The following is a 15,664-nucleotide window of genomic DNA, read 5'->3' on the forward strand; positions in this document are numbered from 1 at the left end:
CGTCTCATTTTTAAAACAGTGATTAGACTAAAACAATATAGTAAACAGACTTAAACATTTTAAGAAAATCATGACAAAAAACAAACAAATAAAAGTAATTTCAAAGTAATCTAAATAGCAGAAAACAATAAATCAGTTAGATGAAAAATTAATAAATAAGAATTAAAATTTTTCTTGTCTTCCTTTGACATACATTAATAATTTAGCAAAAAAATTCAAAACTTAATCCTCTAATAAAAAACTTCAATAATACTGTTTCTGCAAAATTTGACATGAAATGAGATAAATGATTTACGAAAATTTAATTTGATTGAATTTATATACATATATATACACAAACATAAAAGACATTGTTAACTTTTTGACATGTGTCCAAAATTTTCCAATAAAATGCAAGACATATAAAAAACATTAAACTTTTTAGAAGACAAATGTTCAATTTTACCAATAAAAAAGGAAGGCAGTATAAGAACATTTAAGTATTTTTTAACATTAAACATTCTAGAGATAAAAAGACAACGTTAAATGAAGTAAATAAAAATTGGGCAAAGTGCAATACACTTTTCACTCGCAAATAGTTTCAAAGTATAACTTCATGGACTATCGACAGTCAATTTCATAAATCCCCAACCTAAACTATATAGATATATATTTGGAATGCCAATTATTAACCATGTATTTTTCCAAAATCGAAGGGAAAAGGAACACGCGCATCTTTCTCCTGCTCTTTATGTGCACAAACTGCGATTATTCATTCAGGTTGCTAGCTCCAAGGCTAAAAGCATATTCCAATTTGCATTGGCTAATGTTTCACAATGTACGTCTTCATCAATTGGCCAAATCATATTCGTGGTCCTGTCTTAGCCCATAGTTTCAACTTGATCTAAATGCAGCTGCCAGCCCTGTTGACATGTACATTGGATTATTTGCGCATTGGCCCTCCTTTTCCAACACAGGGTAGTCACTCTTTCCCAACAATAGCAGATTCACTGCTAGACAATACATTGTATATCTTCCTTATAGTAGCTGGAGTCGTTCTGCAACAGCCACCTACAAGGGAAGCCCCTAGCTCACGCCATTTAGTAACATATGAGATAAAATGTTCATCTGTAACACCAGTATTTTGCTGCAAATAATAACAGCATAGTATCACTATACATAATTCAAGATATATCCCAAAATATTTTGATCAAAATGATTGAATACATAAGAGTATGTTTGAATATCAGCTGTTACAACGTCCCAAAGAATACAAACCAAAAACATTGTGTCTGGGTAGATTGAATCGAACAGACGTTTGAAGTGTCTAAAAGTAAATCCAAACACACTCTAGTTAAATATATCTATATATATTTGGTTTCTCAGAAAGATGAGGATGTGTATGATATAAATACTTATCAACTTTAACAAACCATAAAGTTCATAAATAGTTATAATAAAATAGCATCAATAACAGCTCAAAACAGATAAATAACTTAAGGTTAGGTTAAGCATAAACTTTCACTTTTCTGCATTCATGTCTATATAGGTTCAATTAACTTATAATCTACTCTGTTACTTGTGCTGTTTGCTATTGTGTTACAAGAAATATAGAAAATTGTGCAGGCTGAACATGATTAAATAATCGCTAAGAGCATCTCCAACAACCATTTCTTTCTTGTATCATAATTCGAAGAAATTGTTACTTCAAGAAATCTTCCATTGGAGTTAATCTTTGTGGTACTCTCGGTTTTTGAAATTAAAATTTGTTTCCTATGTAAGAAATGGTTTTTTGTGAATAAAAAATTGTTTCTTTTAGAACAACCAACAACAATAAAGGATAATAGAGACCAAATATAACATTTTTCAAGAAAAAATTGGAGATTTTAGAGTTTCTTTTATTGAAGCAAAAGTTGAGTGCAAGTTGTTCGATAATGATGTAGGATAGTTTGAGAAAACAAATCACAAGTTTCAATCTATGAAGCAGCTCATATGACTTGCTTCAATTGGAGATGCCCTAATCTCTCTTCAGTATCTCCAAAATGGTTTATGATCATCGCCACCCACCCGTGTAAGGTTAAATGAGAAATCAGCGAAAAATTTAGTATGAAAATCAGAAAGTAATAACCTAAAGGAGGAGAATCCTATTTTTTGCATCCAAATTTACTTTACAGCTCAAATAACATTTCAGTCTCTACACTATTGGGTTGTTTATTAAGATCCTCTTAATTTTATTTTCCTGTGTTGGTCCCGGTAATTACTTCTGTTTTATTTTAGTCCATGATGGTAGTTTCAGTTACAACATAACAGTACATTTTTATATGGGTCCCTCTTCAGAAATGAGTTTTCATTTTAGACACTATTCAGGAAACATTTGCAATAATCTTTGTAAGTCATGACATCAATTAATAAATGTACAAGGATAGAAATAAAACAAACAGTTTCTAGAGACCAAAAGAGGAAGAAAAATAAACTAAAACGACCAAAAAGAAAATTGTCATTCCAAACCGGTACCACGCCAGGCTACCACTTACAGTTAGACTTCTACTTCCGAGCAAGTTTCCATTTTAGACGATAAATCACACACAATAATCAGAATCATTAGTACACAGTTCAAATAAAAATGAATAAAATGTTTTCACCAAAAAGCACAAGAGAAGAAATAAGCACACATCTACGTACTTTGTTCTTTAATTAAGTTTGCCTCTACAACTTATTATTTGACAGCATGAGTTGCTTTAATTCAATCAATTTCCACAAGCAAATTTTCCAATACAAAGTGGCTCATTTTTCTTATTAAAAATGGGCAGCCATCTTTTTAAATAAAACAGTATAACCACACGAAATGAACTTACCACCCACTGTTTTAGTTCAGCATCATAAGTTTCCCCACTGTTTGGATATATTACAATTGGTTTTGTTGTCACCTGAAGATATTATGTGAACCAAGGATAAGTATTTATTCCACAATGATAAGTCCCAAAACAATAAAAATATAACAGTTTATTAATGCTGGCACATTTCCTTTCATGAAAATCAAAACAAGGGAAAAAGGGCATTGTGCATATTTCAAAAGACATACTTGTGAAAACTATATCAGGGTATATAGATTAAGTACATGATTCAAAGAAGTTTCCATTCATATAAGCAATCTTTATATGTGTGTGTGTATGTGTGATGGATGAAAACCTATACAGCAAATAAAAATGAAAACAACTTGGCAACACAGATACTAACGCTACTAGAATTGAAACGTTTGTGTGTGAGAGAGAAGTTGACGGCTATTCCAGTACGGTTGAAAACCTACACAGCCAATAAAAATGAAAACAACTTGGCAATACAGATACTAACACTACTAGAACTGAAACTGCACTAAATAATAATGTAAAAAATGTTAAACAACAAATTCATCTCAAAACAAGAGAACCAAAGTATACCTTCTTGAGCAAAACAATCAGATCATGTATAAATCTAGGCGGAGTACAGTTAATTCCAACAGCAACAACTTTATTGCATGATTCAGCAATAGAGCCACATTCCAATAGAGAATCACCGCTAACAACATTAACTCCATCCTTAGAGTTAAAAGCAAACCATGCTGGAATTTTGATGTCCTCTTCTTCCAGAAGCTCAGCATAAGCCTGCTTAGTCAATCAGGAAAGTTCGGTAAACTCAGGAGTCAAGACAAAAACGAACATTTTAATTGTAGACATACAAATGTTTATTATCCAAAACTATTATTTACCTTTAGATAACTGTTATTTTGTGCTTTTTTTTCCGGCAGTTTAACAGATTATATGCCTCTTAATGAGTTATTCATCACAGTTACTTTACTAGTGATTTTACCCTTTCACAAAAGCAATGGAAACTTAATGCTTTCTCAATTTCCTGTGGTCTTGGGAAGCAAAGCATAATTTGGGCCAAATTTACTTCGGAACAGTATTTTAGAAACGGAGATTTCAAGGAATGAAATATTAAAGAGACTACTATTTTGACAAGAACAGCCTTTTGCTCTTTTCTGAATCCACAAATATACTTTGAAAGACCATGTATGTCTTCAGACTGCAATTCAAACTATACATTGAAGCAAAAGGGCTATGAATAGCAACAATACACATAAAATGCATGATTAAAAGTAAACCCGATTGACAATGAGGCTTCATTATTTTATAACAGATGTAGACCATGTAATGTAATATATTTGTAAGCGACGAAGCTAATGTTTATCTGAAAGTAAAGTCAACATGTTCATATGTTTAATTTGAGGATTTTCCCTGTGTGCAGGATCGCTATTTATTTTCTTTTATTTCTTTTGTCAAAAATTTCTCCACTCAAACAAAAATCCATCAAAAGCTTACGTAGTTCACATTTTCATGGTAGCATAGCGTGGAACAAAAATGAATCAGCCAAAATGAATTATCCAGTTACACCAGAATATCTTTAATCATCAATAATTTTACTATCCCTTCCGTTCATTATCGGGCTTTTAAGGTTACAGCATAAAAAATAAAAAAGTCATGAGATAGCCATTATTATGAGAAATTATGCTGCATTAATTTTAAAGGACAGGTGACACTTTCTAAACATATAAGAAAGAACAAAGGAATAGATATAAGCATCAGGCCGTCCAGAGCTTTAGGGTAGGTACCTCAGCTTCAAGCTTATTGGGCACTGTTTCAAATGCAAGCAGGTCAGCACCTGAATCTGCTAAAATTTGAACTCTTCTCCGATGAAAATCTTTCAGATTTGTCTTCGTGATAGCATCACCATAATCACCACTGTTAAGAGCACAATATCAAGAAACACGACAATAAAAAAAATATAATTTCTATTTAGTGTCAACGACAGAAGCAAAAGTTTATCAAACCCCAACCTTTCTAAAATGTTAACAACCTATGCAGGAAAAAAAAAACAAAAACTGAAAACTGTAATTAAGATGGGCCTAGAAATTCATTTGATACAGCATTTTGATATAGTTCCATTGAAGAACGAGAAAGCTTGATGCCAAAGTAATCAATATAAATTACAAAGCTAAACATGTGACCTTGGAAACACAGCATATAATAACCATAAAGTATATCATCTTGATTGTTAGTCAATACATGGGCTGTATAACAGATAAGAAGAAATGCCCACAACACCACAAGTAAACAAACCACAACCAATGCTAAAGAATAGATTTTAATCATTTCACCTATACTCTGATCCGTCGGCTAAATAAGCTCCATAGCTCCCCACTGACGCAGCAATCAGGATAGGCCGTTGTTTGAGGATTTTACCCTCAGCCCCATCACCCGAACAGCATTCAGAACATCCTTTATAGTACAATTCACGCGCCTCGCGAGCAATTTCAACACTCCTTCTGAGCATGGCTTCACTCTCTTCATCAGTATAGCCTTTGTCTTTAAAACCTTGAATGGTGGCCTGTACACAAACAACTACCTCAACTTCAGCATTAGCAACGAACAACAAAGAAATATGACACTGCTAAACCAACTCACTTGATAAGACGCTGTGATTATAATGTCAGCGCCATTTTCCAGATAATCAAGGTGCACCTGCTCCATTTAGAAACTCAACCATTACCTCAATTTGAAAGTGGAAAAAGAAAAAGAAAATATCGTTTAACTAAGCTAAGAACGTTAACATTAAAAGAAACTGTTTAACAGTTATATAGGCAAAACTAAAATAAAAATACGTTCCTTGAGATTCGAATAAATGAATAAACATTGTGTTAACATGAAACATCAGAGATTTATTCATTTAAAAAGAAAAGTAAAAAATGAAGAGTCGAGCGGTGTTAGAATTGAAACGAAGGAGAGTGTACCTGACGAATGAGGTGAGGAGAGGAAAAGAGGCATTTGGCACTCCATAAGGGATCGTTGAGGTCCGCACCATGGCGCTCCAGCTCCGTCGCAAGACCGCCGTCGATGACGGCGGTGCCGCCACTTTGGCGGAGCAAATCTACTAGTAACGACGACATTTTTACACCGGAAAGAGGAACTGGTTTTCTTGCATATTTAATTATTTGCTTATTATTTATTACGTATTTATAACTAGATCTTCGTATTAAGACCCGGCCAGCTACATATGGATTCTTCATGGCCCAATCTATATATGGATACATCATGGCCCAATTCCACGACTATAAGGCAGCTTCTTTCTCATCTACATATATTTATTCATGCATTCTCATATAAAAGAAATTCCATTTTGTTCTTTTTATATTATATTATGCAATTCAAATTCAATTCAGAAGTTAATAATAAATTTAAACTAAGCTTTTAGACTGAATCTAGATATGAATTAAATCAATCATAAGCTAAATAACATTTTCTATTGGTGGCAGCCTCTGTATAATAAACACATTTTCATTGAAGTACTATGGTACAATATATTCTTTTTCTCCATTTCTTCTACATTTTTGTGCTTTTATTTATTTTCTTTTATGTTCAACAACGAGTGGTATTAAAATAGTGTGAGCTGACACTTGACAGATTTTATGAATTTTCATATAACTTTTCTGTTCATTACATTATTCAATTTTTTAACATAACTTCTTTTTTTCTTCATAAATAGATTGATCATCTTAAATTGTGTTCGAAAATTCATTCTCGATCCAAAAAGAAAAAAAACTTTAAGTCACATTTGTGTATCTTTCTATTCGATTTAATCCAAAAAGAATTTTATCTTTTTAGTATTTGCACTTCATATATGTAATTAACCATCTCCTACAAATAAGAATTATCCTTAAATGTCCATTACCATTCAACAAATTAATGTAAGTAGAACTGAATTTAGTACGATAATGTAGCAATGGTTATTAACTACTTATTGAAAGATCAATACATTCAGGATTTGGAGATCAGGAGGATACATAGTCATGAGAACATGACTTTTCAAGTAAACATGCATTGAGAGATTGGTATGTTAGTGACTTAAAAGATCAATAGTTTATACAATCTCAACATTGAGTTGATGAAGTGATGAGGTTTCAAGAAAACATGTGAAGATGAACATATCATGAAAAGTCACTATACATTAAATTATCTTTATTGTAATAATTAGGAAAACATGACATCCATTCACTTAAAAGGATGAACATACAACCTTTTGTCACTTGAAATTCTATCCTTCAATTTCTTCTTTCTCTTTCAAAGGTTATCTTATTCTCCTTTAATTATTTAGGTATGCGTGCTCTTACCTCAATTTGTTTTTCATCTTTTGTATTCACATTCAATTTTGTTCAACCTTTTAGCTCATTATTTGTCTCGTTTAGTAAGTGATAAAATGAATTTTTGGAGGTTATACTGATGAACTAATCAAATATTTTACATAAAACTTTTTGGGTACTTTTTTTAAGAAGGCAAAATCTTTAGAAGCCTTCAATTCATTAATAAAATCGGAGACAAAGAGAAATGTAGTATATTGGAAGTTCTAACATTAGAGAAACCTATTTCTAATTAATGATGTTCAAGTTGAAAGGAAATAAAACAAGAAAGAATGAAAAAGATTTTATTCTATACACAATACAATGTTTATCTAATTATGTTTTTGTTTTCATTTTAGTCATTTTAGGAAAAAAATGATAATATATTAAAACCATAAACTTTTATATTGATTTGAATTTTTTTTTAAATCAGGTCTTCATGTCATTTTTAAAACTAAAATAATTTATTTAAATATTATTCTACTATTTATCATTTCACTCGTATATGATAGAAACCAAATCAAAACTATAATAATTTATTTAACATATAAATTAGGTGATAAAAAAATTGTGTTGGGGTGTGAGCATTACATTATTAGCCGGAGGAAAAGTGCTAAAACAAAATAAAAGATTACTAGAAAGGAAAAGAAACAGTTTTGATGCTTCAGTTTTAAATTTGTGCAATATTGTAGATATGTGTGTAAGGGATTTTTAGATTTATGGAAGATGATATAGAAGAGAACTATTGTTTAATATTACTAACAATGTTGAAAATAGCAAATATTTACTTATAGTAGGGTAAGGAACAACCACTCATTACGATATAACATTAGAGTTTTATAATAATATAACAATGTTCACTGTCCACTGTAAATCATTCATGACCGACATTCTTTGCTTCATAGTAAAAGTCTCTCATTGTACAACAATACTTCTGGAATGTCTAGTCTTTCTCCGAAAACACTCTGAGGGGAAACTTTTTCTTTAAAACTTGGTAGTGAAAGCAGTAGTTTTACCTAATTTCATGAAAACTAAAGCGTTATGTAATAATCTTATGGAAGTCCTTAATTACCAGATCTTAGCAAATCGTGTAACAAATTAATGTATATTAATAAGTAAAATCTATTTCACCGTTATAAAATATGCTTAAGATCACGTAATTATACTCACTTATATATAAATAATTTATTTTATCTTTAGTTAATGTAAAATTTTCAATTTACTTTCTTTACACCAAAACATATATATCTCAAAAGTTAAACTAGATATTAACATAATAAACTCACCTTATTTTTACTTAGAATCTCTAACAATATAAATAAAACTAAAATAATTTTAATCAATGTGCAAGACTAACTTAAGAGTCAAATAGGTAAAAACTTTGCTTTAACCTCTAAGAAAAAAAAGTCTTAAATATTTTTAACATTAATTGTTTTAGGTTTCTAAGAAAAGAAACTTAAAATATAATTTCTTTTAGTACAAATTGTTTTAGATTAAAAAAATTTAAAAATAAATATTAAATTAAATTTAAGACTAAAGAATAGGAAAGTAATAAAGTGATGAGTGTTTGAATGTGTTCACATGGGATGGAAAAGGAGAAGGGGATTTAACCTAACAACATCATCACAAATTATATGTAGGATTCATATCTTCACCACACAACCTATACTGCTGTGTTATCCATTTTCGCATGCATCAACTCTAGAAGCTTAAGTTTCTATTTACATCGGTTTCAACCCGACAAGGACCACCGTGGGACCATCCCAGCCTCCTATTGTGCAGTTTAAGAGCAGCTTTAACAAAAACGCTTCAAAGGGAGTTTTCAAATTCTCTAAAAATTACATTTTTATTCTATTTCGGATTCATTTCTAATATTAAAAAAAGCATTATAGTTGACAATTATAACGAATAAAAAGAGACAGTTAGATATGCGAATTGACGTTAAAAGGTGTATGATGAAATGCCCTAACCACGAACAAAATTTTACACATCAATAATACTTTGCCGTCATTAGCGCCTCATATTCCCAGTCCCCACTGCTATGCTTCCATTTCAGTTACCCTTTCTAAACCTTGCTTTTTCCTTTATGATATTATCACATATATATAGAAAAAACTCCGTCTGTGTTTTTCAAAAATTCAAGTTATAAACAGACATGTTAATTACATATAAGTATGTGTAATTGTGGTGTAGTTTGTTACAGTAAGTCTTACAAAAAGAATCAGAAATAAGATTTGTGGTTGGATCTACTTTAATAAAGTTGAGAATCTCTTCCCTCTTTTCCTGCACCATTCAATCTCACCATCACCTACACCATCTATCTATATTTATCAATTAAAAAAAATGGTTTTAATAGTCCCAAGGTAGAGTTTTAATTTTTTATCTCAATTTTCTCTTCCTTTTAGAAATGGTAGTTAATTTCATTTCTAGTTGTGAACACTTGCAATCTCATTTACTCTAATCAAGTAAATTAAGGAAGCAAATTTAAAAATATTGAATTAATAGACAAATATATATTAACAATTTTAAAAATTATCTGAACATATATATACTAAAAATATTCACCTAAAATAAAAAGAGACCAAGGGAAGACAATGTGTTACTCTTAATTTTTTTTTTATCATATTTACACTCTTTCATGATATCAGTATCTCTAGCTTTTACTTTGTTTCATTCCAATAATGGAAACATGAAAAACCAAAACCTACAAAGAAAAATAAAAAAGAAATATAAACATAACTCTACACGAAAATTTGTAAAGAAAATCTAAAGAAAAAAAATGTAGAAAACATGTCCCAGCAGTACATATCGGGTATGCCAATATAAGTACTATTTCTCTGAATACACTCGCGACTCTTTAAATTAACATTTATTTAGTCCAAATGAATCCAAATCCGTGCAAATTATGATTAAGTTAAGAATAAAAATTTAAAGCAAGTTTAAACAAAATAATTAGAAACATTGGACGCCTTCTTTCTTCTTCCGGACTCTGTCGATGCGACTTCCTACAATGTAAAAGTTTCTCTTCATAATACCAAGTCAGATTAGTTTCAAACAGATCAGGGTGATTATTATTTTAAAAATATCATTATTTGGACTTGATTCTTTATAATAACTATTAACTGCTAATCATATCAATATTGTATATTTTATTTTCTATTGTTTGATATTTAGCTATTAAAACCATACGTTAAGTTACTGATAAATGCATATCCACGTCAGGCCATGCCTCTTTTAGTGGCTACCGGAAACATACAGTGCCCAACATGAGTTCATCATTATGACTTCTGCAAATTTGAAATCTATATTCCCTTTCTCTTTTTTATCAACATTATGTATATATAGCTATGTGGTTTGATTTTTGAAGATTGCGTGTAGACGTTTTTGTCTTTGACGTTACATATTTGCATAAAGGATTAAACATAGTTTCAGTTTCTTAACTTTTTTTTTTCAGTAGAAGTTGAAATTAGTTTTTTTTTAAATATTTAGATTAATTTAGTTTTTATCTTTAAAAGGTGTGAATTTAATTTTTTTAATAAAATTTTATTAAATTTATTTAATATTTTACATATATTTTATTAGTCAACATTAAAGTAAAATTATATTAAACGGTATAAATAATTTAAATATTATTATAAAATATTTTTAAAACATTAAATAAATTTAATAAAATTTAATTAAAAAAATTAAATCCGTACATTTTTTAAATTGAAGAATTAAATTGGATTAAAATTAAAAAAAAAACTATTTATAATTTTTACTTAAAATTAAATTACCCAAATCATATTTAATCTTGCAAAAGTAAAAAATGGGCATATAATGTTGCATTGATTTCCCTTTTAACGTTTGACTCGGTTTCCCTCTAATAATTATCTCATTAATCATATATACTATCAATAATTTGTTTTTATTAACTAATATGTAAAAGCTTATAAAGCATAGTTGTTAAACTTGCAAAAGAAAAAAAAAAGGTAAAGTATATATGCAATATATTATGAGTACGAGTGTAAAGTTTATCCACTCTAAAGGCATAAATATTAAACTGAAAAAAAAAAACAAGGAGAAAATTGCTTAAACTACATCAATTAGTAAAGAGTTGAAGTGTCATTAAATGAAAATTGCTGGATAAATCAAAATGTCCTTCAATACTCAACAACAGGTGAAAATAAGATTTTCGTACATATAATAATCTTTTGGAGCACTGATGCAAAATATGAAATATGTCACCTATACTAAAGAGGGGTTGAGGCTTTTACGGTTCAAGAATTTAAAAAGTATAAATAAATTTAAAAAAGTCTAAAAACAAACTTAAAAATGAGATCTTTTTACTAATAAAAAAATTTATTATAAAACTTAATAATCATATGATAATTTTATTTTATTTTATTTCTAGATATAATTTTATAATTAATTTAATAAAAATATATTAGTACTGATAAAAGTTGTTTTTTTTTTACTAGGAAGTCTAAAGAAAAAGCCTTGTGGGTGGTGGTTTTCTCTTTTGGAACCAAGTAGTGTTTTTTTTACTCAAGATATCAACGTTGATGGAAGGTTAGGTTTACTTGCATTTACTTAAACTAATTTATATTCAATTCAAGAACCTTGTATTGGTGTTTTTAAGTGTGGCTACACGTCCTTCATTCTTTCAAACTTTAGACTATTTTTTCTTTTATCATGTGCTAATCTTGGACCATAATATCTTATGCATTAGTTTCCATATTAACTCAATGTTTTAGATTATAAAGAATGAGACAGCTCATTTTATTCACAAGTCACATGGTTATTATTTTTAGCCTACTTTCAAGATAAGCCAACTGTCGAATTTATTTGTTTAGTTTGAGGACGAAGTTTTGATAAAACAATTATAAGGAAATGTTGAACTTTAATATATAGCTCCATGTTGATCATGTGATGATAAGGCAAACACCTCATACTTGGTATCTTACTTTAGTTAGAAATATTTTTTAAATAGAATATTTATTTGATACACAGTATAAAAGTAAAATAATTGTAAAAGAGTAGATTTTTATATTTTTTTAAGAAAAAAATAAAAAATAAATGAATGTAAGAAATTTATATGTATCAAAGTATTATTATTCTTGTTTAAATAGTATAAAAAATGAGTTTGAAAGTAGTAGATATTACCATAAACACGGAAAAGCTTGTTTAAGTATGGCATGTGCAGATTTCTAGACAACGTATAGCAGTTACCACATCCTGCAAATCATGGTACAAACGTTAATATGAAGTTAGAAGATTATTTTCAACAACAGCATCTAAAGGTTGAAGAGTGTGATTATTATATGATCTACGCGTGCCATTGAGCTCACAAGCACACATGCACACTTCATGTCATAGGATATAAAAGCAAAACCTTTATAAATTAATAAATAGTGTTGGAATCTTAAAACCCTAATAAATTTATTGCTTTTGAGAGTTTTTTATTCAACAAATACAATAAACGATATTTTAAAAGATATACACGGCTATTTAAGTTTGTAATATTTCAAATAGTGCTGAAAAAATTAAGACAGAAAAAGTAAACTTTTAGGGTGCATATATACACAGTATTTTAAATTTTTAAAAACTGAAAACGGGTACTCTAAAAGCAAATAATAGAAGAGATATTTTTGAAACAAAGTCATCGAGATTTAAGATAATGATATATTTTAGTATTAAAACATAAAAGTAATTTTAAAAATTAACTTAATATAAATTTTAAAATATTAATGGGTTTATAATATAATTCAACATTTTAAAATAAATCTTACCATTTATAATTTAAAAATGGATAATGATACTTTAACAATATTGAGAATTAAAATGTTTTTGAGACTTTAACAAATTCAACTTAAGTGGGTAAACTTAGATAAATAACATCTCACCTATCAACTCTTTCAGTTTCTAAAAAATGACCCTTTAAGATGAATTGACTTTCTAAATAACTATTTTTTAATATATCTAGTATTGGTTGTAATTTAATATTTCATTCATATCTACTTATACTGTATCTCCTAAGTTTTTGAAATAAACCGTATATTCGGAATAATAACTAAAATTTATAAAGAAAATTCTGATTTTTTTCACATGAAATTTTTTTAATTTATCATTAATTAAAAAAAAAAATTCAACTATACACACGTTTTTTTCTGTTAAAGTAGGCTTTTTACATCACAGTTAATTATTTTGAAATCACACTTTAAAAATGATTAAAAAATTAATTATTTAATTCTCACGTAGGCTACAAAAACTTTATAGTTAAAGTGTAATATCTACTGGTATAGAAAGTTAATTAATAAGGATGATCAATATAACATTCTATTATCGTAGTGTTTGAAAAATTCTAATACAACAACACTTAGAGTATTATAAGAAAAATTAATATATCTTTTATTCAAATAATATTTTAGTATATTAATTATTAGTGATTTAAATACAAATTTATCGAATGTCGAAAGTATATTATTTTCTCGCACGACAAACTCGTATGGTTTTCCTAATGGGACAAAGGAGTTTGCTGGGCCACGTCTGACACGAGTTATGTCGAAAATTTTTGCAACTTTTTTTTTATCTTATTCACACTTGTCACTTTCACACATTCTCTATCATCTTATTATTTTATGTCAACATTTTTTTTACTTATATAAATTGTCTGTGGTATACAATTGTTTTTAGAGTGTGAAAATCTACAATTTAATTTTATTGTTTTAAAAGTAATTTATTTTTTAGAAATCACACTTATTGACAATTTTGAAAATAAATGTCCTCTGTTGATAGAAAAAATGATTTTTGTTTTAAATATAATGATCTAAAGGTTTCATTAAATTTACAAAAAATTGTTGCTAATAAATGCATTTAGTACACGGGAATATGAAATATTTAATTAAGAATAGAGTTAAGAAAAATTATAGGGAAATATAATATTTTTTTAAAGAATGCATTGTCAGTATTTTTATTTTGCTAATGAAGAAATAAAATAAGAAATCACCACAGAATGCAAGTTCAAAATTTACAGAGTAATTAAATTAACATATTTTTAAAAATTAAAAGACTAAATTTAATAAATTAAAAATATAAAAATGAAAAACAAGTTTGACTTAAATGACAAAAGTTAAAAATGTTTTTTTATTATTCATATTATATGTACTAATTGGTTTATATATGGTTATGTATAACTTATATTCAATTCCTTTCACTAAAAATTCAATAGGGTTGTGTGTTGTTGTACGTGATTTTCATTTTAACTATTTTACATAATAAACAAGTATGATATAGAATGATATATTGTCTCATGGACATTTGGTAATTACTTTAGTACTATCCGTTGATAATAGTCTTATTAAACTCACAAATATTCTTTTTAAATAGACTTAAATGGCTTTAATATCTAAATATCCCATATCTTAAACGGAAAATAAAATAAAATATCCTTTTTTATTCACACCTCATCTTTTTGGAGTTAATCATCTTTGAGTGTCCTCCATTGAACATTAAATGTGGACATGTTTCTTTCAAACAAAGATTAATATTGGTCTGTGAGCTGTGAAGACTAACCCCTTCAGTTAAATTCAATAGTAATTAGTAAATATTAGGTTATATATATATATATATATATATATATATATATATATATATGTATGTATGTATGTATGTATGTATATGTATGTATGTATTTGCTATTATTCTAAGGTAATTTGTATATCCACTGTATTATACACAAGTAAAATACGAAAATAATAAAAGTATATTAAATTATTTTTAATAAAAAATAGTGTAAAATAAGCTAAAGAATTCCAGTATTAATATTTAGATGAAACTTATGAACATAGTATAATACAAATTCTTTTTTTTATTAGATCAAACATATTTATGCATGTTTTATTTATATCTGGATAAAAGCTTTTTGTGTCAATAATACTGAATAACTTAACTTTGCTTTTATATAAAAGATGATGTGGGCATTCAATATTCTCTCATTATTGATACATTAAATAATTACATATAAAAAATTAAATACATTTTTCTTATTGTATCTCTCAAAATATCTTTTAAAAAAAAATATAAAACCATATGAAAGTTTCAAACTCCAACACTTACTCGAAACCTAATTTAAGAAATTAAATATTATTCTTATACATATTCTTAATTAAAATGCTTAATAAATATGAATATTTTCCATCCATATAGATATGTTAGGACTATATCCACAAATACATATATGAATTAATTGAATTGCTTTTATCAGTTTGATTGTGAAGGGCTTAAGAGAAGTAAACAATAAATATTTTTTTTATCTATTCAACCAAGACCTCTTGAACGAATAATTTTGATTTATATTTAAAAATATTTATGGAGTCAGTAAATAAAAAGTAAAAAAGCAACAAACGACGTATTTTGGTATATTTTAAATGTGGGAGCGTATGACTTTTGTTTGGTACAAGCATTACTTTTTGACACGCAATAATAATAATAGTG

General features: G+C 28.0%; 1 protein-coding gene across 1 annotated transcript; it reads right to left on the minus strand.

Moving 5' to 3' along the window:
• Positions 1 to 508: 508 nt before the first annotated feature.
• Positions 509 to 6,018, minus strand: HMT2 (homocysteine methyltransferase 2). The gene is made up of 7 exons (XM_047296220.2): positions 5,807 to 6,018; positions 5,481 to 5,537; positions 5,174 to 5,403; positions 4,628 to 4,757; positions 3,417 to 3,620; positions 2,835 to 2,906; positions 509 to 1,126 (listed from the first exon to the last, which is right to left on the minus strand). The coding sequence occupies exons 1-7, from the start codon at positions 5,960 to 5,962 to the stop codon at positions 962 to 964; spliced, it is 1,014 nt and encodes a 337-aa protein (XP_047152176.1). The 5' UTR covers positions 5,963 to 6,018; the 3' UTR covers positions 509 to 961.
• Positions 6,019 to 15,664: the final 9,646 nt, after the last annotated feature.

The sequence above is a fragment of the Vigna umbellata genome, chromosome 5 (assembly GCF_029865625.1).
Source record: "Vigna umbellata cultivar VRB3 chromosome 5, Vumbellata_1.0, whole genome shotgun sequence".
NCBI classification, from domain to species: Eukaryota; Viridiplantae; Streptophyta; class Magnoliopsida; order Fabales; family Fabaceae; genus Vigna; species Vigna umbellata.